The 24250-nt window shown below is 49.0% G+C and overlaps 2 protein-coding genes across 2 annotated transcripts in view; one reads left to right on the top strand and one right to left on the bottom strand.

Annotated features, from left to right (window-relative positions):
- Positions 1-24250, top strand: part of Plod (procollagen lysyl hydroxylase) — a 310319-nt gene that overhangs the window by 245682 nt on the left and 40387 nt on the right. The window lies entirely within an intron of this gene.
- The window catches only part of LOC123760203 (immunoglobulin domain-containing protein oig-4), a 103797-nt gene that overhangs the window by 63759 nt on the left and 15788 nt on the right, over positions 1-24250 (bottom strand). Inside the window, exon 2 of the mRNA XM_045745714.2 lies at positions 16168-16867. Within this exon, the coding sequence (XP_045601670.2) occupies positions 16168-16233 (66 nt within the window). The 5' untranslated portion in view covers positions 16234-16867. The remainder of the gene's footprint in view (positions 1-16167; positions 16868-24250) is intronic.

Below are 24250 nucleotides of genomic sequence, written 5' to 3'. Positions count from 1 at the left end.
ACGTCATTTTAATCAAAATTAATTTTGAGAAGGGAGGTGCACGTTAAAGTAATATATCATCTATAGTCATGGTGAGCTTAGTACAGTTACCTCGTATAGTCATGGTGAGCTTAGTACAGTTACCTCGTATAGTCATGGTGAGCTTAGTACAGTTACCTCGTATAGTCATGGTGAGCTTAGTACAGTTACCTCGTATAGTCATGGTGAGCTTAGTACAGTTACCTCGTATAGTCATGGTGAGCTTAGTACAGTTACCTCGTACTTTATATACCATGATATAATCAGCCTTCCTCTTAGCGGCTCAAGGTATTTAGGCATATTAATGTTCTTGGTTTGTGGAGCCGTTTGGGCACGTCAGTAGTCAATATTTTGTACCCGTTTCAAATATCTTCGTGTGTGTGTATGTGTGTGTGTACTCACCTAGTTGTACTCACCTAGTTATGCTTGCGGGGGTTGAGCTTTGGCTCTTTGGTCTCGCCTCTCAACTGTCAAACAACTGGTGTACAGATTCCTGAGCCTACTGGGCTCTATCATATCTACATTATAAACTGTGTATGGAGTCAGCCTCCACCACATTACTGCCTAGTGTATTCCATTTGTTAACCACTCTGACACTGAAAAAGTTCTTTCTCATGTCTCTGTGGCTCATGTGGGTGCTCAGCTTCCACCTGTGTCCCCTTGTTCGTGTTCCACCCGTGCTAAAGGGTTTGTCTTTGTCCTCCCTGCCAATTCCCCTGAGAATTTTGTAGGTGGTTATCATGTCTCCCCTTACTCTTCTGTTTTCCAGGGACGTGAAGTTCAGCTCCTTTAGCCTTTCCTCGTAGCTCATTCCTCTCAGTTCCGGGACGAATCTCGTGGCATACCGCTGAATCTTCTCTAACTATTTCTTGTGTTTAACTAGGTATGGACTCCAGGCTGAGCTGCATATTCCAGGATTGGTCTGAAATAAGTGGTATATAGGGTCCTGAACGATTCCTTACACAAGTTTCTAAAGGCAGTTCTTATGTTGACCAGTCTAGCATATGCCGCTTGATGATATCCTTTTGATGTGGGCCTCTGGGGACAGGTTCGGTGTGATATCAACCCCCAGATCTTTCTCTCTATTTGACTCTTGCAGAATTTCACCTCCCAGATGGTACCTTGTGCGTCCGTGTGTGTGGGGGGGGGGAGAAATTAGTTAGTAACAGTTGATTGATTAAAAGTTGACAGGCGGGCCGAAAAAACAGAGCTCCGCAAGCACAACTAGTGGAACAAAAGGTGGACATCTTCAAGAAAAAACTGGACACTTTTCTTCAAGAAATGCCGGACCAACTAGGCTGCGGTGACTATGTGGGCCTGCAGGCCGCTCCAACCAACAGCCTGTTGGAGCAAGCTCTGACGAGGGGAGTAGAACTACTCCCAGAATGTCCAGGTACTTTGGGTTATGAAACGAATCATTCCTAATAACAGGAAAACTGCCTGCCTGCCTGCCTGCCTGCCTGCCTGCCTGCCTGCCTGCCTGCCCGCCTGCCTGCCTGCCTGCCTGCCCGCCTGCCTACCTGCCTGCCTGCCTGCCTGCCCGCCTGCCTGCCTGCCTGCCCGCCTGCCTGCCCGCCTGCCTGCCTGCCCGCCTGCCTACCTGCCTGCCTGCCCGCCTGCCTGCCTGCCCGCCTGCCTGCCTGCCCGCCTGCCTGCCTGCCCGCCCGCCTGCCTGCCTGCCTGCCTGCCCGCCTGCCTGCCTGCCTGCCCGCCTGCCTGCCTGCCTGCCCGCCCGCCCTATGTTTGAAGGATAACTTATAGAACAGGTGATCACTAGGGACGTCCGTGGGAGCAGAACAACTTGGACTCGTCAACAGGTACAAATGTAATACGAGTCCACCTGAGCCTCTCAGACGTGGCAGTCACCAGGACGCGCGGGAGAAGAACGTGATGAAGCCAAGAGTCGTGTTCAGACCACAGCAACAACTACACTGAGAACGGAGGCAGAGGGTCGAAGCGTCAGTTTGGTGAGAGAAAATAATTGGAGTTCCTCAAGGGTCTATACCTGGTCCATCATATTCCTAATATGCGTAAACCACCTGGCGGAGGAAACTGGTTCGTCCATCTTAACTTTGCTGATGACGCAAAACTAATTAGTAGAAGCCGGACAAAGGAGTTCTGTGATACATCCAAGATGAACTAAGCAGCCGCCACAGGTCTGAAAAATATGTAAGATTGTGGGTTATCTTACCTTGTGGTGATCCCGGGGGTCAACGTCCCCGCGGCCCGGTCCTCGAGCAGGCCTCCTGGTTGCTGGACTGGTCAACCAGGCTGTTGGACGCGGCTGTTCGCAGCCTGACATATGAGTCACAGCCTGGCTGATCAGGTATCCTTTGGAGGTGTTTATCCAGTTCTCTCTTGAACACTGTGAGGGGTCGGCTAGTTATGCCCCTTATGTGTAGTGGAAGCGTGTTGAACAGTCTCGGGCCTCTGATGTTGATAGTTCTCTCTTGAACACTGTGAGGGGTCGGCCAGTTATGTCCCTTATGTGTAGTGGAAGCGTGTTGAACAGTCTCGGGCCTCTGATGTCGATAGAGTTCTCTCTCAGAGTACCTGTTGCACCTCTGCTCTTCAACAGGTATTCTGCACATCCTGCCATGCCTCCTAGTCTCATGTGATGTTATTTCTGTGTTCAGGTTTGGGACCAGCCCCTCTAATATCTTCCACGTGTAAATTATTAGAATAGGGATGGAAGTGAGAGAGCTGCAAGTGGAGTAGAGACTGAAAGGGAAGCACATGTCCTCTTCAAGAGGAGACTAACTTGGCTGTTGTCATAACTAGCACTCGAGTACCTGAGACACACTTCAGAATAACCTAGCTAACTTACACCACGCACACCGACGGCCGGATATCCTGGCAAGTGTGGCCGGAGGAAGCGTCTGAGTGCTGTATACATTGTATACTGTATACATTGTATACTGTATACATTGTATACTGTATACATTGTATACTGTATACATTGTATACTGTATACATTGTATACTGTATACATTGTATACTGTATACATACCTCTCGTGAGTGTACTGCCCGAGGAGAGATGTACAGATTTCGTGTGATGAGGTAAATACGTGAGGATTCCTGATCCTTTGTCACAAAACTTGGCCTTCCGCGCCTGTCACGTGGCTGTCACGTGGCTGTCACGTGGCTGTCACGGACGCCAGCCTGACAGGTGGTTATACTGAATAATACAACGGTTAGTGTGGCCATACAGGGGAACACTCCACTCCCCTGTCAGGTGCTGTCAGCACCCCTACCACAGTGTTATGGGTCTGTCAACACCCTCCACCACAGTGTTACGGGGCTGTCAACACTCCCACCACAGTGTTACGGGGCTGTCAACACTCCCACCACAGTGTTATGGTGCTGTCAACACCCCCACCACAGTGTTACGGGGCTGTCAACACTCCCACCACAGTGTTACGGGGCTGTCAACACCCCTACCACAGTGTTACAGGGCTGTCAACACCCCCACCACAGTGTTACGGGGCTATCAACACCCCTACCACAGTGTTACGGGGCTGTCAACACCCCTACCACAGTGTTACGGGGCTGTCAACACTCCCACCACAGTGTTATGGTGCTGTCAACACCCCCACCACAGTGTTACGGGGCTGTCAACACTCCCACCACAGTGTTACGGGGTTGTCAACACCCCTACCACAGTGTTACAGGGCTGTCAACACCCCTACCACAGTGTTACGGGGCTATCAACACCCCTACCACAGTATTACGGGGCTGTCAACACCCCTACCACAGTGTTATGGGGCTGTCAACACCCCTACTACAGTGTTACGGGGCTGTCAACACTTCCTCCACAGTGTTATGGGTCTGTCAACACCCCCACCACAGTGATATGGGGCTGTCAACACCCCCACCACAGTGTTATGGGGCTTTCAACACCCGTACCACAGTGTTATGGGGCTGTCAACACTCCCACCACAGTGTTATGGGGCTGTCAACACCCCGACCACAGTGTTATGGGGCTGTCAACACCAGTACCACAGTGTTATGGGTCTGTCAACACTCCCACCACAGTGTTATGGGGCTGTCAACACCCCGACCACAGTGTTATGGGGCTGTCAACACCCCCACCACAGTGTTATGGGTCTGTCAACACCCCCACCACAGTGTTATGGGTCTGTCAACACCCCCACCACAGTGTTATGGGGCTGTCAACACCCCCACCACAGTGTTATGGGGCTGTCAACACCCCCACCACAGTTTTATGCGGCTGTCAACACCCACCACAGTGTTACGCGGCTGTCAACACCCCTACCACAGTGTTACGGGGTTGTCAACACCCCTACCACAGTGTTATGGGGCTGTCAACACCCCCACCACAGTGTTACGGGGCTGTCAACACTCCTACTACAGTGTTACGGGGCTGTCAACACTTCCTCCACAGTGTTATGGGTCTGTCAACACCCCTACCACAGTGATATGGGGCTGTCAACACCCCCACCACAGTGTTATGGGGCTGTCAACACCCGTACCACAGTGTTATGGGGCTGTTAACACTCCCACCACAGTGTTATGGGGCTGTCAACACCCCGACCTCAGTGTTATGGGGCTGTCAACACCCCCACCACAGTGTTATGGGTCTGTCAACACCCCCACCACAGTGTTATGGGGCTGTCAACACCCCCACCACAGTGTTATGGGGCTGTCAACACCCCCACTACAGTGTTATGCTGCTGTCAACACCCACCACAGTGTTACGCGGCTGTCAACACTCCCACCACAGTGTTACGGGGCTGTCAACACTCCCACCAGTGTTAAGGGTCTGTCAACATTTGCACCACAGTGTTACGGGGCTGTCAACACTCCCACCACAGTGTTATGGTGCTGTCAACACCCCCACCACAGTGTTATGGGGCTGTCAACACTTACACCACAGTGTTATGGGTCTGTCAACACTCCCACCACAGTGTTATGGTGCTGTCAACACCCCCACCACAGTGTTATGGGTCTGTCAACATTTGCACCACAGTGTTACGGGGCTGTCAACACTCCCACCACAGTGTTATGGTGCTGTCAACACCCCCCACCACAGTGTTATGGGGCTGTCAACACTTACACCACAGTGTTATGGGTCTGTCAACACTCCCACCACAGTGTTATGGGGGCTGTCAACACCCCCACCACAGTGTTATGGGGCTGTCAACACTCCCACCACAGTGTTATGGGGCTGTCAACACTCCCACCACAGTGTTATGGGGCTGTCAACACTCCCACCACAGTGTTATGGGGCTGTCAACACTCCCACCACAGTGTTATGGTGCTGTCAACACCCCCACCACAGTGTTATGGGTCTGTCAACATTTGCACCACAGTGTTACGGGGCTGTCAACACTCCCACCACAGTGTTATGGTGCTGTCAACACTTACACCACAGTGTTATGGGGCTGTCAACACTTACACCACAGTGTTATGGGTCTGTCAACACTCCCACCACAGTGTTATGGGGGCTGTCAACACCCCCACCACAGTGTTATGGGGCTGTCAACACTCCCACCACAGTGTTATGGGGCTGTCAACACTCCCACCACAGTGTTATGGGGCTGTCAACACTCCCACCACAGTGTTATGGGGCTGTCAACACTCCCACCACAGTGTTATGGGTCTGTCAACACTCCCACCACAGTGTTATGGGGCTGTCAACACTCCCACCACAGTGTTATGGTGCTGTCAACACCCTCCACCACAGTGTTATGGGGCTGTCAACACTCCCACCACAGTGTTATGGGGGCTGTCAACACTTCCACCACAGTGTTATGGGTCTGTCAACACTCCCACCACAGTGTTATGGTGCTGTCAACACCCCCACCACAGTGTTATGGGTCTGTCAACACTCCCACCACAGTGTTACGGGGCTGTCAACACCCCCACCACAGTGTTACGCGGCTATCAACACCCCCCACTAACACAACGCCTTCAGCCTGTTCTTACGACTTGACAAGCATCAAATTTGGAGTACTTCTGCCCACTTAGAAGCTAGACCATCCCACCTGACCTGTCTAAGTAATCCCAAGACTCGACAGTATTACGATACTGTGAAGCTGTCAGCCTTCCCCTCTCCCATGGTCGTCACTACGCCCTTACAGCCGAATCACCCACACACACGATGCAAGTTAGTATAGTTCATGTATTATGCCCCCCATACCCATCCAACCCGTTCTCGCACTTTCGTACAGTCAATATTGACTTATTAAATAAGTGCATATGTGACATAATAATTTATTGTGAATATTTTAGTTTCCTTGAAAAGTTTCATAGAAAATACCGACCTTACCTAACTTTTTTAGTATTTTAAGATAAGCATCTTATTGCTTCGTAATTACAATTATTACTTAACCTATACCTATAATAGGTTAAGTAATAATTGTAATTAAGAAGCAATAAGATGCTCATCTTAGCATACTAAGAAGGTTAGGTAAGGTCGGTGTTTTCTATGAAGCATTTCAAGGTAAACTAAAATATTCACAATAAATGAGTATGTCACATATGCACTTATTTAATAAGTCAATATTGACTGTACGAAAGTGCGAGAACGGGTTGACTCATCCTGTGGGCAGGAGGAAAACGGTACAGAGGCACATAATGGGCTCATAATTCATTTAGCTCAGCAAGTTAGTCGTGATAAACTGGTTACAAACCTTTTACGTATAATGTATTACGGGCTCACCATAGCCCGTGCTACTTGGAGCTTGTTCAGAGTAGCTGAAGCTATAACAACAACAAGAGTATAATGTTTTATCAACGTTGGGTTTGAGACTGACCACACGTGTAGTCTTTTAAGATAAGCAACGGGTTTACTTATGTGGAGAGTAGCGCTATTTTCACAACTGGACTCACTTCTGTGAATCGCATTTAATTTCCTAAAAGAATTAATTTTAATTTCCTAAAAGAATTAATTTTAATTTCCTAAAAGAATTAATTTTAATTTCCTAAAAGAATTAATTTTAATTTCCTAAAAGAATTAATTTTAATTTCCTAAAAGAATTAATTTTAATTTCCTAAAAGAACTAATTATAACTTCCTAAAAAAACTAATTTTAATTTCCTAAAAGAACTAATTATAACTTCCTAAAAAAACTAATTTTAATTTCCTAAAAGAACTCATTTTAGTTTCCTAAAAAAACTCATTTTAATTTCCTAAAAGAACTAATTTTAATTTCGTAAAAGAACTAATTTTAATTTCCTAAAAGAACTAATTTTAATTTCCTAAAAGAACTAATTTTAATTTCCTAAAAGAACTCATTTTAATTTCCTAAAAGAACTCATTTTAATTCCCTAAAAGAACTCATTTTAATATCCTAAAAGAACTCATTTTAATTTCCTAAAAGAACTCATTTTTATTTCCTAAAAGAACTCATTTTAATTTCCTAAAAGAACTCATTTCTATTTCCTAAAAGAACTCATTTTAAAATCCTAAAAGAACTCATTTTAATTTCGTAAAAGAACTCATTTTAATTTCCTAAAAGAACTCATTTTTATTTCCTAAAAGAACTCATTTTTAATTTCCTAAAAGAACTAATTATAACTTCCTAAAAAAACTAATTTTAATTTCCTAAAAGAACTCATTTTAATTTCCTAAAAGAACTCATTTTAATTTCCTAAAAGAACTCATTTCTATTTCCTAAAAGAACTCATTTTAATTTCCTAAAAGAACTCATTTTAATTCCCTAAAAGAACTCATTTTAATTCCCTAAAAGAACTCATTTTAGTTTCCTAAAAGAACTAATTTTAATTTCCTGAAAGAACTCATTTTAATTTCCTAAAAGAACTAATTTTAATTTCGTAAAAGAACTCATTTTAATTTCCTAAAAGAACTCATTTTAATTTCCTAAAAGAACTCATTTTAATTTCCTAAAAGAACTGATTTTAATTTCCTAAAAGAACTCATTTTAATTTCCTAAAAGAACTCATTTTTATTTCCTAAAAGAACTCATTTTTATTTCCTAAAAGAACTCATTTTAATTTCCTAAAAGAACTCATTTTAATTCCCTAAAAGAACTCATTTTAATTCCCTAAAAGAACTCATTTTAATTTCCTAAAAGAACTCATTTTAGTTTCCTAAAAAAACTCATTTTAATTTCCTAAAAGAACTAATTTTAATTTCGTAAAAGAACTAATTTTAATTTCCTAAAAGAACTAATTTTAATTTCCTAAAAGAACTAATTTTAATTTCCTAAAAGAACTCATTTTAATTTCCTAAAAGAACTCATTTTAATTCCCTAAAAGAACTCATTTTAATATCCTAAAAGAACTCATTTTAATTTCCTAAAAGAACTCATTTTTATTTCCTAAAAGAACTCATTTTAATTTCCTAAAAGAACTCATTTCTATTTCCTAAAAGAACTCATTTTAAAATCCTAAAAGAACTCATTTTAATTTCGTAAAAGAACTCATTTTAATTTCCTAAAAGAACTCATTTTTATTTCCTAAAAGAACTCATTTTATTTTCCTAAAAGAACTAATTATAACTTCCTAAAAAAACTAATTTTAATTTCCTAAAAGAACTCATTTTAATTTCCTAAAAGAACTCATTTTAATTTCCTAAAAGAACTCATTTCTATTTCCTAAAAGAACTCATTTTAATTTCCTAAAAGAACTCATTTTAATTCCCTAAAAGAACTCATTTTAATTCCCTAAAAGAACTCATTTTAGTTTCCTAAAAGAACTAATTTTAATTTCCTGAAAGAACTCATTTTAATTTCCTAAAAGAACTAATTTTAATTTCGTAAAAGAACTCATTTTAATTTCCTAAAAGAACTCATTTTAATTTCCTAAAAGAACTCATTTTAATTTCCTAAAAGAACTCATTTTAATTTCCTAAAAGAACTCATTTTAATTTCCTAAAAGAACTCATTTTTATTTCCTAAAAGAACTCATTTTTATTTCCTAAAAGAACTCATTTTAATTTCCTAAAAGAACTCATTTTAATTCCCTAAAAGAACTCATTTTAATTCCCTAAAAGAACTCATTTTAATTTCCTAAAAGAACTAATTTTAATTTCCTGAAAGAACTCATTTTAATTTCCTAAAAGAACTAATTTTAATTTCCTAAAAGAAATAATTTTAATTTCGTAAAAGAACTAATTATAATTTCCTAAAAGAACTAATTTTAATTTCCTAAAAGAACTAATTTTAATTTCGTAAAAGAACTAATTTTAATTTCCTAGAAGAACTAATTTTAATTACTTAATGTTAATATTTAATAACTCATTTTTATATTATAACTTTAATAACTCATTTTTAAAAGAACTAATTTAATTTCCTAAAAGAACAATATTTTTGTTTACCTCTGCGAAGCTGCGCTCCTTCCAAGTGCGGTATAGTCGCAGTGGCTTGGCGTTTTCCCCCACCTGGTAACTCCCCTCCCCCCCCCCCTGCTGAGAACCTGTTTATTTCCAGTTAGAATCATAACAATTTATTTACATATGTGAGGAATTAAAGGCTGTGGATGTTAGAGTGGTCTACGTGATTATTAACTTTGTCATAGTATCCTCCAAAGGATACCTGATCAACCAGGCTGTGACTCATACGTCGGGCTGCGAGCAGCCGCGTCCAACAGCCTGGTTGATCAGTCCAGCAACCAGGAGGCCTGGTCGACGACCGGGCCGCGGGGACACTAAGCCCCGGAAGCACCTCAAGGTAACCTCAAGGTAGGTACACACAGAGATCACACTAACGTGATACATCAAATGAACAAATCCACAAGGGCCGTGACGAGGATTCGAATGATGTAATGTATGAATGGTGTAATGCTGTAAGGGAGGACGAAGAGGGAGAACGGCCTATTGACACAGCTCGGGTGCAGGGGGGAGTTGTGTAAAATCCTGATATGTGCCTCGGAGAGGCTGCGGGATACGGTAAGTTCAGTAGAACTTCGGTTTCAGCTCTTTTTAACCCTGTCGAAGCTCAGTCGATTAAGGCAGTGTCTGGGATGCTCCCGGACGCAGGTTCGAATCCTCGTCACGGCCCTCGCGGATTTGTTCATTTGTCATAGTTTACTGTGTAAACTGTCTGCTTTACACTATACCCGTGATAACTGAACATTGTAAACCCCTATGTTTACCAAGTAACTCTTGATAACTCCACTAGTTATTGTAACACATTAAATTTGGTCTGTAATGGTGGTGAGAAGTAATCTGAGGAAGGCAGGAATAAGTGAGGAGGAGATGAAGGGGGAGGAGGAGTAAATGAGAAGGTAGAAAGGGTGGAAAATGGGGGACATGGAAGGATGAATTGAGGTAGAGAGAGAGAGGTAGGGGTGAGGATGAGGAAGGAGGTAGGAAGAAAGTAGGAGTAGGAAGAGAGAAGTGGAGAGAGAGAGAGAGAAGAGAGAGAGAGAAGAGAGAGAGAGAGAAGAGAGAGAGAGAGAGAGAGAGAGAGAGAGAGAGAGAGAGAGAGAGAGAGAGAGAGAGAGAGAGAGAGAGAGAGAGAGAGAGAGAGAGAGAGAGAGAGAGTAGGAGTAGAGTGACTCTAGCTGTTAATTACTTTAAATATTCCTGCTGTCACCATCCTGTCACTTCTACGACATTTTCCACAACTACTGAATAATGAGACAGGAAGCACCATTCACGGAGTCTTTACTGAGTAAATTCCTGAGTAGCCCGCAGGCTGTGGGGGGGGGGGGGCGTGGGGAGGTGAGGTGAGGTGCCGAGCGCGCCTCACTCACCACCTAGAGATGCCTCACCTCCTCACCAGTGGTAAGGTATTTTTTCTCTACCTTACATGAGGGGTGGTGATCATTGCTGTTTTAAACCATATTATATGGGACCTCCATAAAAGGACCCCTGTTGAAGAGCAGAGGTGCAACAGGTACTCTGAGAGAGAGAGAACTATCAACATCAGAGGCCCGAGACTGTTCAACACGCTTCCACTACACATAAGGGGCATAACTGGCCGACCCCTCACAGTGTTCAAGAGAGAACTATCAACATCAGAGGCCCGAGACTGTTCAACACGCTTCCACTACACATAAGGGACATAACTGGCCGACCCCTCACAGTGTTCAAGAGAGAACTATCAACATCAGAGGCCCGAGACTGTTCAACACGCTTCCACTACACATAAGGGACATAACTGGCCGACCCCTCACAGTGTTCAAGAGAGAACTATCAACATCAGAGGCCCGAGACTGTTCAACACGCTTCCACTACACATAAGGGACATAACTGGCCGACCCCTCACAGTGTTAAAGAGAGAAATATCAACATCAAAGGCCCGAGACTGTTCAACACGCTTCCACTACACATAAGGGACATAACTGGCCGACCCCTCACAGTGTTCAAGAGAGAACTATCAACATCAAAGGCCCGAGATTGTTCAACACGCTTCCACTACACATAAGGGACATAACTGGCCGACCCCTCACAGTGTTCAAGAGAGAACTATCAACATCAAAGGCCCGAGACTGTTCAACACGCTTCCACTACACATAAGGGACATAACTGGCCGACCCCTCACAGTGTTCAAGAGAGAACTATCAACATCAGAGGCCCGAGACTGTTCAACACGCTTCCACTACACATAAGGGACATAACTGGCCGACCCCTCACAGTGTTCAAGAGAGAACTATCAACATCAGAGGCCCGAGACTGTTCAACACGCTTCCACTACACATAAGGGACATAACTGGCCGACCCCTCACAGTGTTAAAGAGAGAAATATCAACATCAAAGGCCCGAGACTGTTCAACACGCTTCCACTACACATAAGGGACATAACTGGCCGACCCCTCACAGTGTTCAAGAGAGAACTATCAACATCAAAGGCCCGAGACTGTTCAACACGCTTCCACTACACATAAGGGACATAACTGGCCGACCCCTCACAGTGTTCAAGAGAGAACTATCAACATCAAAGGCCCGAGACTGTTCAACACGCTTCCACTACACATAAGGGACATAACTGGCCGACCCCTCACAGTGTTCAAGAGAGAACTATCAACATCAGAGGCCCGAGACTGTTCAACACGCTTCCACTACACATAAGGGACATAACTGGCCGACCCCTCACAGTGTTCAAGAGAGAACTATCAACATCAGAGGCCCGAGACTGTTCAACACGCTTCCACTACACATAACTGGCCGACCCCTCACAGTGTTCAAGAGAGAACTGGATAAGCACCTCCAAAGGATACCTGATCAACCAGGCCGTGACTCATACGTCAGGCTGCGAGCAGCCGCGTCCAACAGCCTGGTTGACACCAGTCCAGCAACCAAGGAAGCCTGGTCGACGACCGGGCCGCGGGGACGCTAAGCCCCGGAAAACACCTCAAGGTAACTTCAAGGTGACAACCCTCCCCCCTCCCCCATACCCCCTCCTCTTCCTCCCTACCCCTCCCCTCCCCCTACCCCCTCCTCTTCCCCCCTACCCCTCCCCTCCCCCTACCCCCCCCCCCTTTACCCTTCTTTTGTGCTGACAGCTGATGCGCCAGGCTGTCGCCGCGTCAGGTAATTGCGTACACAACAACACACAATGTTGGCCCCTATTAGCTCGTATGGCGTCCGGGTCAACACTCCGCGGCTTGAATGATCAGCAATTTGTGCGATATACAGTTGGACGCTCCGTTGTTTGTTTGTTTGTTTGTTGTGCTTCTCGCGTTTGTAACTTATTTTTGTGTGGTGGAATGAATCAACAGGTGTGGTGGTGTCAGGGGGACAGGTGTGGTGGTGTCAGGGGGACAGGTGTGGTGGTGTCAGGGGGGCAGGTGTGGTGGTGTCAGGGGGGCAGGTGTGGTGGTGTCAGGGGGGCAGGTGTGGTGGTGTCAGGGGGGCAGGTGTGGTGGTGTCAGGGGGACAGGTGTGGTGGTGTCAGGGGGGCAGGTGTGGTGGTGTCAGGGGGACAGGTGTGGTGGTGTCAGGGGGGCAGGTGTGGTGGTGTCAGGGGGGCAGGTGTGGTGGTGTCAGGGGGGCAGGTGTGGTGGTGTCAAGGGGACAGGTGTGGTGGTGTCAGGGGGACAGGTGTGGTGGTGTCAGGGGGGCAGGTGTGGTGGTGTCAGGGGGACAGGTGTGGTGGTGTCAGGGGGACAGGTGTGGTGGTGTCAGGGGGACAGGTGTGGTGGTGTCGGGGACAGGTGTGGTGGTGTCAGGGGGACAGGTGTGGTGGTGTCAGAGGGACAGGTGTGGTGGTGTCAGGGGGACAGGTGTGGTGGTGTCAGGGGGACAGGTGTGGTGGTGTCAGGGGGACAGGTGTGGTGGTGTCAGGGGGACAGGTGTGGTGGTGTCAGGGGGACAGGTGTGGTGGTATCAGGGGGGCAGGTGTGGTGGTGTCAGGGGGACAGGTGTGGTGGTGTCAGAGCGACAGGTGTGGTGGTGTCAGGGGGACAGGTGTGGTGGTGTCGGGGACAGGTGTGGTGGTGTCAGGGGGACAGGTGTGGTGGTGTCAGAGGGACAGGTGTGGTGGTGTCAGGGGGACAGGTGTGGTGGTGTCAGGGGGGCAGGGAGGTGTGGTGGTGTCAGAGGGACAGATGTGGTGGTGTCAGGGGGGCAGGTGTGGTGGTGTCAGGGGGACAGGTGTGGTGGTGTCAGGGGGACAGGTGTGGTGGTGTCAGGGGGACAGGTGTGGTGGTGTCAGGGGGACAGGGAGGTGTGGTGGTGTCAGAGGGACAGGTGTGGTGGTGTCAGGGGGACAGGTGTGGTGGTGTCAGGGGGACAAGTGTGGTGGTGTCAGGGGGACAGGGAGGTGTGGTGGTGTCAGAGGGACAGGTGTGGTGGTGTCAGGGGGGCAGGTGTGGTGGTGTCAGGGGGACAGGTGTGGTGGTGTCAGGGGGACAGGTGTAGTGGTGTCAGGGGGACAGGTGTGGTGGTGTCAGAGGGACAGGTGTGGTGGTGTCAGGGGGACAGGTGTGGTGGTGTCAGGGGGACAGGTGTGGTGGTGTCAGGGGGACAGGTGTGGTGGTGTCAGGGGGACAGGGAGGTGTGGTGGTGTCAGAGGGACAGGTGTGGTGGTGTCAGGGGGGCAGGTGTGGTGGTGTCAGGGGGACAGGTGTGGTGGTGTCAGGGGGACAGGTGTGGTGGTGTCAGGGGGACAGGGAGGTGTGGTGGTGTCAGAGGGACAGGTGTGGTGGTGTCAGGGGGGCAGGTGTGGTGGTGTCAGGGGGACAGGTGTGGTGGTGTCAGGGGGACAGGTGTGGTGGTGTCAGGGGGACAGGTGTGGTGGTGTCAGGGGGACAGGGAGGTGTGGTGGTGTCAGAGGGACAGGTGTGGTGGTGTCAGGGGGGCAGGTGTGGTGGTGTCAGGGGGACAGGTGTGGTGGTGTCAGGGGGAGAGGTGTGGTGGTGTCAGGGGGACAGGGAGGTGTGGTGGTGTCAGAGGGACAGGTGTGGTGGTGTCAGGGGGACAGGTGTGGTGGTGTCAGGGGACAGGTGTGGTGGTGTCAGGGGGACAGGTGTGGTGGTGTCAGGGGGACAGGGAGGTGTGGTGGTGTCAGAGGGACAGGTGTGGTGGTGTCAGGGGGACAGGTGTGGTGGTGTCAGAGGGACAGGTGTGGTGGTGTCAGGGGGACAGGTGTGGTGGTGTCAGGGGGACAGGTGTGGTGGTGTCAGGGGGGCAGGTGTGGTGGTGTCAGAGGGACAGGTGTGGTGGTGTCATGGGGACAGGTGTGGTGGTGTCAGAGGGACAGGTGTGGTGGTGTCAGAGGGACAGGTGTGGTGGTGTCAGAGGGACAGGTGTGGTGGTGTCAGGGGGACAGGTGTGGTGGTGTCAGAGGGACAGGTGTGGTGGTGTCAGGGGGTCAGGTGTGGTGGTGTCAGGGGGACAGGGAGGTGTGGTGGTGTCAGAGGGACAGGTGTGGTGGTGTCAGGGGGACAGGTGTGGTGGTGTCAGAGGGACAGGTGTGGTGGTGTCAGGGGGACAGGTGTGGTGGTGTCAGGGGGACAGGTGTGGTGGTGTCAGGGGGGCAGGTGTGGTGGTGTCAGGGGGACAGGTGTGGTGGTGTCAGGGGGACAGGTGTGGTGGTGTCAGGGGGGCAGGTGTGGTGGTGTCAGGGGGACAGGTGTGGTGGTGTCAGGGGGACAGGTGTGGTGGTGTCAGGGGGACAGGTGTGGTGGTGTCAGAGGGACAGGTGTGGTGGTGTCAGGGGGACAGGTGTGGTGGTGTCAGAGGGACAGGTGTGGTGGTGTCAGGGGGACAGGTGTGGTGGTGTCAGAGGGACAGGTGTGGTGGTGTCAGAGGGACAGGTGTGGTGGTGTCAGAGGGACAGGTATGGTGGTGTCAGGGGGACAGGTGTGGTGGTGTCAGGGGGACAGGTGTGGTGGTGTCAGAGGAACAATACTGTACTAGTGAGAGTAAGTTAGAACATTCTGAAATAAATATATTAAAATCCTGAAGACTGGAGCACAACATGGTCGAGGTGTCCCAGCCTCAGCCATGGAAACTCACCTCTAGTGACGTGCACACGCCAGTGACGTGCACACGCCAGTGACGTGCACACGCCAGTGACGTGCACACGCCAGGGACGTGCACACGCCAGTGACGTGCACACGCCAATGACGTGCACACGCCAGGGACGTGCACACGCCAGTGACGTGCACACGCCAGGGACGTGCACACGCCAGGGACGTGCACACACCAAGGACGTGCATACGCCAGGGACGTGCACACGCCAGGGACGTGCACACGCCAGTGACGTGCACACGCCAGTGACGTGCACACGCCAGGGACGTGCACACGCCAGGGACGTGCACACGCCAGTGACGTGCACACGCCAGGGACGTGCACACGCCAGGGACGTGCACACGCCAGTGACGTGAACACACCAGGGACGTGCACACGCCAGTGACGTGCACACGCCAGTGACGTGCACACGCCAGTGACGTGCACACGCCAGGGACGTGCACACGCCAGTGACGTGCACACACCAGGGACGTGCACACGCCAGTGACGTGCACACGCCAGTGACGTGCACACGCCAGTGACGTGCACACGCCAGTGACGTGCACACGCCAGGGACGTGCACACGCCAGGGACGTGCACACGCCAGTGACGTGCACACGCCAGGGACGTGCACACACCAGGGACGTGCACACGCCAGGGACGTGCACACGCCAGGGACGTGCACATGACAGGGACGTGCTCACGCGAGGGACGTGCACACACTTCAAATAGCTGCTTATGTGTGAAGTGTAAAGTAACATTACCTTGTGGATGGTGAGGAGGAGGACGACGAGGATGGTGACGAGGGACGACATGACGTGCTCCCTCATGGTGAGCTGCTCAAGATGGTCCTCCACACACACACACACACACGTCTCCTCAATGTGTGTCTTCTATGTCACTTTATCACACTAGAAATTATTATCTTTTTGGCAATATAGTAAAGTTGTATTAATGATATTTTGATATATTTTATGGGTATAATCCCGAGGTATAATTACTGTATATATATTTACTGTTACACGACACTGAACAGCTTTTCTAAGGCTTAATATTGGGTTAATGTGCGATCAGTTGCGGGTAAAACTAAGTGATTATAACACGGTAGATGGCAGCACTGTCCGGCGTCCCACCTTCGGCAAGGCGCGAACTCCACTAATGACTCAATTACTGGCTGACCGTCAGGTTCCTGGTGGTCAGGACAAGGTGGTCTGGCGTGTCCTTGGTCATCTTAGCGACGACTGCCGGTGCCTGTCGTGGCCAAGACCCGCGGGCCCGGGCTCGAGCGGGGTGTCCCTCAGACACCAGGGATATTCTGGACCAGGTGTGGGTCTATGGTATGGTGTCCCCGTGACGAGGTGAAGATGGCGGGAGTTTCATGGCCAGGGGATGAGATTTGCTGTGAGGGATGACGCTCTCTCTCTCACCTTTCTCACCTCTCTCCTTCTCCCTCACCGCTCACGCCTGAGGGGAGGGGGGGGGGAACACATGCTTCAGTCATATATATCTTCACATTAAATCATATTCTACACGCAATTATCAAACCAGTTATTAAACCTGAAGTTCTGTTTTAGTGAATTAAGATAAATTCTCGTGTGTATGTAATGACTGTAATGTATGTTGGGGAATTGGAGGAAATAAAAGCGAATGGAAAGGAGAGGAGCAAAGGGAATGGATCAAAGGGAGGGGGATAATGAGGTTAAAAGGGAAAAGAAGACTGGTAAAGAACACAATAAAGTAGCCGTCACAACTGCACGAGAAATGACAGGTTGGATAACAAGAACCTTTTGCACACCAGAGATGCTATACCGATGATGATACTCTTCAAGACGCTAGTGCTCTCTAGAGTGGAGTACTGCTGCACAATGACAGCACCTTTCAAAACTGGAGAAATTGCTGACCTGGAGAGCGTGCAGAGATCCTTTACTGCTAGAATCCACTCAGTAAAACATCTAAACTACTGGGACTGACGAAAGAGCCTTAATCTGTATTCTCTTGAGCGCAGGCGGGAGAGATACATAATAATTTACACGTGGAAAATAGTAGAGGAGCTGGTCCCAAACCTGCACACAGAAATAACACCACATGAGACCAGAAGGCATGGCAGGATGTGCAGAATACCCCCGTTGAAGAGCAGAGGTGCAACAGGTACTCTGAGAGAGAACACTATCAACACCAGAGGCCCGAGACTGTTCAACACGCTTCCACAACACATAACTGGCCGACCCCTCACAGTGTTCAAGAGAGAACTATCAACATCAGTGGCCCGAGACTGTTCAACACGCTTCCACTACACATAAGGAGCATAACTGGCCGACCCCTCACAGTGTTCAAGAGAGAACTATCAACATCAGTGGCCCGAGACTGTTCAACACGCTTCCACTACACATAAGGGACATAACTGGCCGACCCCTCAGAGTGTTCAAGAGAGAACTCTATCAACATCAGAGGCCCGAGACTGTTCAACACGCTTCCACTACACATAAGGGACATAACTGGCCGACCCCTCACAGTGTTCAAGAGAGAACTATCAACATCAGAGGCCCGAGACTGTTCAACTCGCTTCCACTACACATAAGGGGCATATCTGGCTGACCCCTCACAGTGTTCAAGAGAGAACTATCAACATCAGAGGCCCGAGACTGTTCAACACGCTTCCACTACACATAAGGGACATAACTGGCCGACCCCTCACAGTGTTCAAGAGAGAACTATCAACATCAGAGGCCCGAGACTGTTCAACTCGCTTCCACTACACATAAGGGGCATATCTGGCTGACCCCTCACAGTGTTCAAGAGAGAACTATCAACATCAGAGGCCCGAGACTGTTCAACACGCTTCCACTACACATAAGGGACATAACTGGCCGACCCCTCACAGTGTTCAAAAGAGAACTATCAACATCTGAGGCCCGAGACTGTTCAACACGCTTCCACTACACATAAGGGACATAACTGGCTTACCCCTCACAGTGTTCAAGAGAGAACTATCAACATCAGAGGCCCGAGACTGTTCAACACGCTTCCACTACACATAAGGGACATAACTGGCCGACCCCTCACAGTGTTCAAGAGAGAACTATCAACATCTGAGGCCCGAGACTGTTCAACACGCTTCCACTACACATAAGGGACATAACTGGCTTACCCCTCACAGTGTTCAAGAGAGAACTATCAACATCAGAGGCCCGAGACTGTTCAACACGCTTCCACTACACATAAGGGACATAACTGGCCGACCCCTCACAGTGTTCAAGAGAGAACTATCAACATCAGAGGCCCGAGACTGTTCAACACGCTTCCACTACACATAAGGGACATAACTGGCCGACCCCTCAGAGTGTTCAAGAGAGAACTCTATCAACATCAGAGGCCCGAGACTGTTCAACACGCTTCCACTACACATAAGGGACATAACTGGCCGACCCCTCACAGTGTTCAAGAGAGAACTATCAACATCTGAGGCCCGAGACTGTTCAACTCGCTTCCACTACACATAAGGGGCATATCTGGCTGACCCCTCACAGTGTTCAAGAGAGAACTATCAACATCAGAGGCCCGAGACTGTTCAACACGCTTCCACTACACATAAGGGACATAACTGGCCGACCCCTCACAGTGTTCAAGAGAGAACTATCAACATCAGAGGCCCGAGACTGTTCAACACGCTTCCACTACACATAAGGGACATAACTGGCCGACCTCTCACAGTGTTCAAGAGAGAACTGGATAAGAACCTCCAAAGGATACCTGATCAACCAGGCCGTGACTCATACGTCAGGCTGCGAGCAGCCGCGTCCACCAGCCTGGTTGAGCAGTTCAGCAACAAGGAGGCCCGGTCGACGACCGGGCCGCGGGGACGTTGAGCCCCGAAACCATCACAAGGTAAGATAACCACTTTCGTCTTCCCCCCCATCACCCCCCCCCCGTCATCCCCCTTACCGCCCCCCCCCGTCGCCCCCCCCTCCCTCTCACCAGTGCTGTACATAAAGATCACACCGTCAATTCCTTACACCATCGCGTTCTCTTTTCTTTCAGAGATCCCTTTAGGCGGCTTGGTCATTAGTGGGTGTTAACTCTCCCTCCACCCACTCCCTCTCCCACTCCCACCCTCGCCCTCCACCCACTCCCACCCACTCCCTCTCCCACTCCCACCCTCGCCCTCCACCCACTCCCACCCACTCCCTCTCCCACTCCCACCCTCGCCCTCCACCCACTCCCACCCTCGCCCTCCACGGTGAGCTGCTCCAACTTTTCATCTTTGCAAGAAATGTAATGTCCTGAGGATGATATTATGGGAGGAATAGCTGGAAGCAGCACCTTATGTTCCTTCTCCTCGAGTCCAGTATAAGACGAGACTTGTAAGTGGGGATTGGCAACTCCTTCAGGCGTGTGTTTTGATTGGCAGCCTCGCGATCCCCCGCGTCTCTGATTGGCAGCCTCGCGATCCGCCGCCACTTTAATTCTCCCGTGACGAGAAAGGGTAGTTTGAGTACAATCATTTCCTGAGAAAAATACAATTTACGAAAGCAGTGATAAGGATAAAACAAAATAGCTGATCCCGAAAATCCTTTGCAAGAAGAGTTTGCCAGTCAGACTCACTAGGATTGTGGGCATATTCAATTTGAAATACAGATGTAGTCACTCGAAGGTAGCGGACCGCATCAATCAAGTCATATATATATACACACACACTCATATGGGGCCGTTACTAGCTTATTTCTTACTACACATTATTATTATGTACAACTCCCCAGTGTCACATAACTCCCAAGTTGATGTGTAACGAGGTACTGAAAATAATGTGCAGTTTAGGCTAGTGTATCCAATATCATCACCTCCTCCCCACCAGTACCACCATGCAAGGATTTAGAAGAGGAAAGTCATGCATGACAAAAATGATCGAGGTCTTTAACAGGTTTTCTAAAATGTGAAGACAAAGAAGGCTGGGTAGACTGTGTTTCCCTGGCTTGTCGACAAGTATTTGAGTGTGTGCCTCATGCGAGGTTGGTGTTGAGGAAGGAGAGGCAAGCTGGGATCACTAAGACGACACTGAACTTGGTAAGGCATTACCTGAAGGAGAGATACCTGGTTGATACCTGATTGATGGGGTTCTGGGAGTTCTGCTACTCCTCAAGCCCGGCCCGAGGCCAGGCTTGACTTGTGAGAGTTTGGTCCACTAGGCTGTTGCTTGGAGCGGCCCCGCAGGCCCACATACCCACCACAGCCCGGTTGGTCGGGCACTCCTTGGAGGAATAAATCTAGTTTCCTCTTGAAGATGTCCACGGTTGTTCCGGCAATATTTCTTATGCTTGCTGGGAGGATGTTGAACAACCGCGGACCTCTGATGTTTATACAGTGTTCTCTGATTGTGTCTATGGCACCTCTGCTCTTCAGTGAGTCAACACAGACAACAGAGTCGCAATGAGGCTTCGTGTTGGATGAAGACAATGAGTGGAGTTCCCCAAGGGTCGGTCCTGGCACCCCGTGGTTCCGTATTTACGCTAATGACCTCTCCGAGGGAGTGACCTCAATCATGTCAATGTTTGCAGACAACGCAAAGCTTAAAGAGGTGTAACAAACCCGAGAGATACTGCAGAAGGTTAGACAGATAACCGTGACAAACTACAGGAGTGGGAACAGAAGGGGTTGCTAGAATTTAATCCTAACAAGTGTAAGGTAGTGACGATGGGACAGGGAGAAATGAGACCAGAAGGCATGTACACCGTCAGGGGAAGGCAGCTGCAGGAATCAGAGAGAGGAAAAGATTAAGGAGTGATGGTAGTTCCAGCACTATCACCAGAGGCCGGTCTGCTGAGCGGACAGCACGCTGGATTTGTGATCCTGTGGTCCTGGGTTCGATCCCAGACGCCGGCGAGAAACAATGGGCAGAGCTTCTTTCACCCTATGCCCCTGTTACCTAGCAGTAAAATAGGTACCTGGGTGTTAGTCAGCTGTCACGGGCTGCTTCCTGGGAGTGGAGGCCTGGTCGAGGACCGGGCCGCGGGGACACTAAAGCCCCGAAATCATCTCAAGATAACCTCAAGACATCTCAAGATAACCCAAAAGAGGAGTATTGACTCTGGTGTTTGATCCGTGTTCATACGTGGTTCTCTAGGCCATAATCATCCATACAGATAAGCTGAATTCAATTTTTTGTTGCTAATATATGTAGTCTTGTACTGTAGTGAACGCCTACAAATCAAAAAAAATGATTACTAGACTATATACGTAATTTAATAAACCCCCAGAATGTGTAAGACGCGATTTGTGGGAAGTTAAACATCATTCAGTCCGCTATGGAAATAAATTAACGTGAGAAATAAATCACTATATAAATTACTATATACATTAATATAAATTAATATATAGAGCCGACGAGTTGATTTACCCCCCAGACACCATCTCACCTGGTCCAGTCAGTGTTCCCCGGGTATATTCCCCGACCCATTTTGCAGGTCTTTAGTTACGAATCAAACTCCATTATGCATGAAGCCTGATTTGGCCACGAGTTAAAACCAAAAATAACATGTTTATAATCCCCCAGTGACCAGTCCGGCATGCTGCGGCGACCATGGCAGTGTCCAATCATTGACGAGAATCACATATCAAAATGTATTGAACCGTATATCAAATGCACATTGTATTAATTTGAATTGTTTGTATTAATTTGAATTGTATTAATTTGAGCATTTTCTAAAACGTGTTTTTTTTTTGTTATTTATTATTGGTAATGAACTTTAAATCTGGTGTGTGTGTGTGTGTGTTGTGTGTTTACTATTTGGAACTGCAGACTCGAGTTATTAGTTCTTGGACTCGGCACCGCTCCTGTGCCAGGTAAGTCCACTACGGGCTCACCATAGCCCGTGCTACTTGCCCCGCTCCTGTGCCAGGTAAGTCCACTACGGGCTCACCATAGCCCGTGCTACTTGCCCCGCTCCTGTGCCAGGTAAGTCCACTACGGGCTCACCATAGCCCGTGCTACTTGCCCCGCTCCTGTGCCAGGTAAGTCCACTACGGGCTCACCATAGCCCGTGCTACTTGCCCCGCTCCTGTGCCAGGTAAGTCCACTACGGGCTCACCATAGCCCGTGCTACTTGCACCGCTCCTGTGCCAGGTAAGTCCACTACGGGATCACCATAGCCCGTGCTACTTGACCCGCTCCTGTGCCAGGTAAGTCCACTACGGGATCACCATAGCCCGTGCTACTTGCCCCGCTCCTGTGCCAGGTAAGTCCACTACGGGCTCACCATAGCCCGTGCTACTTGCACCGCTCCTGTGCCAGGTAAGTCCACTACGGGCTCACCATAGCCCGTGCTACTTGCCTCGCTCCTGTGCCAGGTAAGTCCACTACGGGCTCACCATAGCCCATGCTACTTGACCCGCTCCTGTGCCAGGTAAGTCCACTACGGGCTCACCATAGCCCGTGCTACTTGCCCCGCTCCTGTGCCAGGTAAGTCCACTACGGGCTCACCATAGCCCGTGCTACTTGCCCCGCTCCTGTGCCAGGTAAGTTACGGGCTCACCATAGCCCGTGCTACTTGGAACTTGTTCCGAGTAGCTGAATCTATAACAACATTGGAGCCCGCCTTTCTAACCAATGTTTATTTTTCCTCTATTATGTCTACTACATATATTTCTCTCTCTCACACACACACACACACACACACACACACACACACACACACACACACACACACACACACACACACACACACACACACACACACACATCCACAGGAAGCAGCCCGTGGCAGCTGTCTAAGTCCCAGGTACCTATTTACTGCTAGGTGAACAAGGTAGGGTGAAAGAAACTCTGCCCATTTGTTTCTGCCTCTGCCGGGGATCGAACCCGGTCCCTTAGGACTACGACCCCAGAGCGCTGTCTACTCAGCCGCGAGGCCCTCCAATGTGTGTGTGTGTAGGGGGATGTGTGTATTCACCTACTTGTGCTTGCGGGGGTTGAGCTCTGCTCTTTCGGCCCGCCTCTCAACAGTCAACTTTTTTTTCCACTCACCCCCCCCCCTCCCCCAGGAAGCAGCCCACAACATCTAACTCCAATGTACCTATTTACTACTAGGTAACAGGGGTATCAGGGTGAAAGAAACTCTGTCCATTTGTTTTCCGCCATCCCCGGAGATCGAACCCGGATCCTAGGATTACGAGTCCCAAGCGCTGTCCACTCAGCTACAGGTCCCCGAACACGCCCCCGTGTGTGTGTGTGTGTGGGGGGGGGTGAATGTGTATGTGAGGTACTAGAGGGGCTGATCCCAAACCTGCACACAGAAATAACATCACATGATACCTGGAGGCATAGCAGGATGTGCAGAATACCCCCGTTGAAAAGCAGAGGTGCAACAGGTACTCTGAGAGAGAACTATCAACATCAGAGGCCCGAGACTGTTCAACACGCTTCCACTACACATAAGGGGCATAACTGGCCGACCCCTCACAGTGTTCAAGAGAGAACTATCAACATCAGAGGCCCGAGACTGTTCAACACGCTTCCACTACACATAAGGGACATAACTGGCCGACCCCTCACAGTGTTCAAGAGAGAACTATCAACATCAGAGGCCCGAGACTGTTCAACACGCTTCCACTACACATAAGGGACATAACTGGCCGACCCCTCACAGTGTTCAAGAGAGAACTATCAACATCAGAGGCCCGAGACTGTTCAACACGCTTCCACTACACATAAGGGGCATAACTGGCCGACCCCTCACAGTGTTCAAGACAGAACTGAATAAGCACCTCCAAAGGATACCTGATCAACCAGGCTGTGACTCGTACGTCAGGCTGCGAGCAGCCGCGTCCACCAGCCTGGTTGACCAGTCCAGCAAC

The sequence above is a fragment of the Procambarus clarkii genome, chromosome 22 (assembly GCF_040958095.1).
Source record: "Procambarus clarkii isolate CNS0578487 chromosome 22, FALCON_Pclarkii_2.0, whole genome shotgun sequence".
In the NCBI taxonomy this organism is placed as follows: Eukaryota; Metazoa; Arthropoda; class Malacostraca; order Decapoda; family Cambaridae; genus Procambarus; species Procambarus clarkii.
This window is presented reverse-complemented; position numbering and strand designations above follow the sequence as displayed.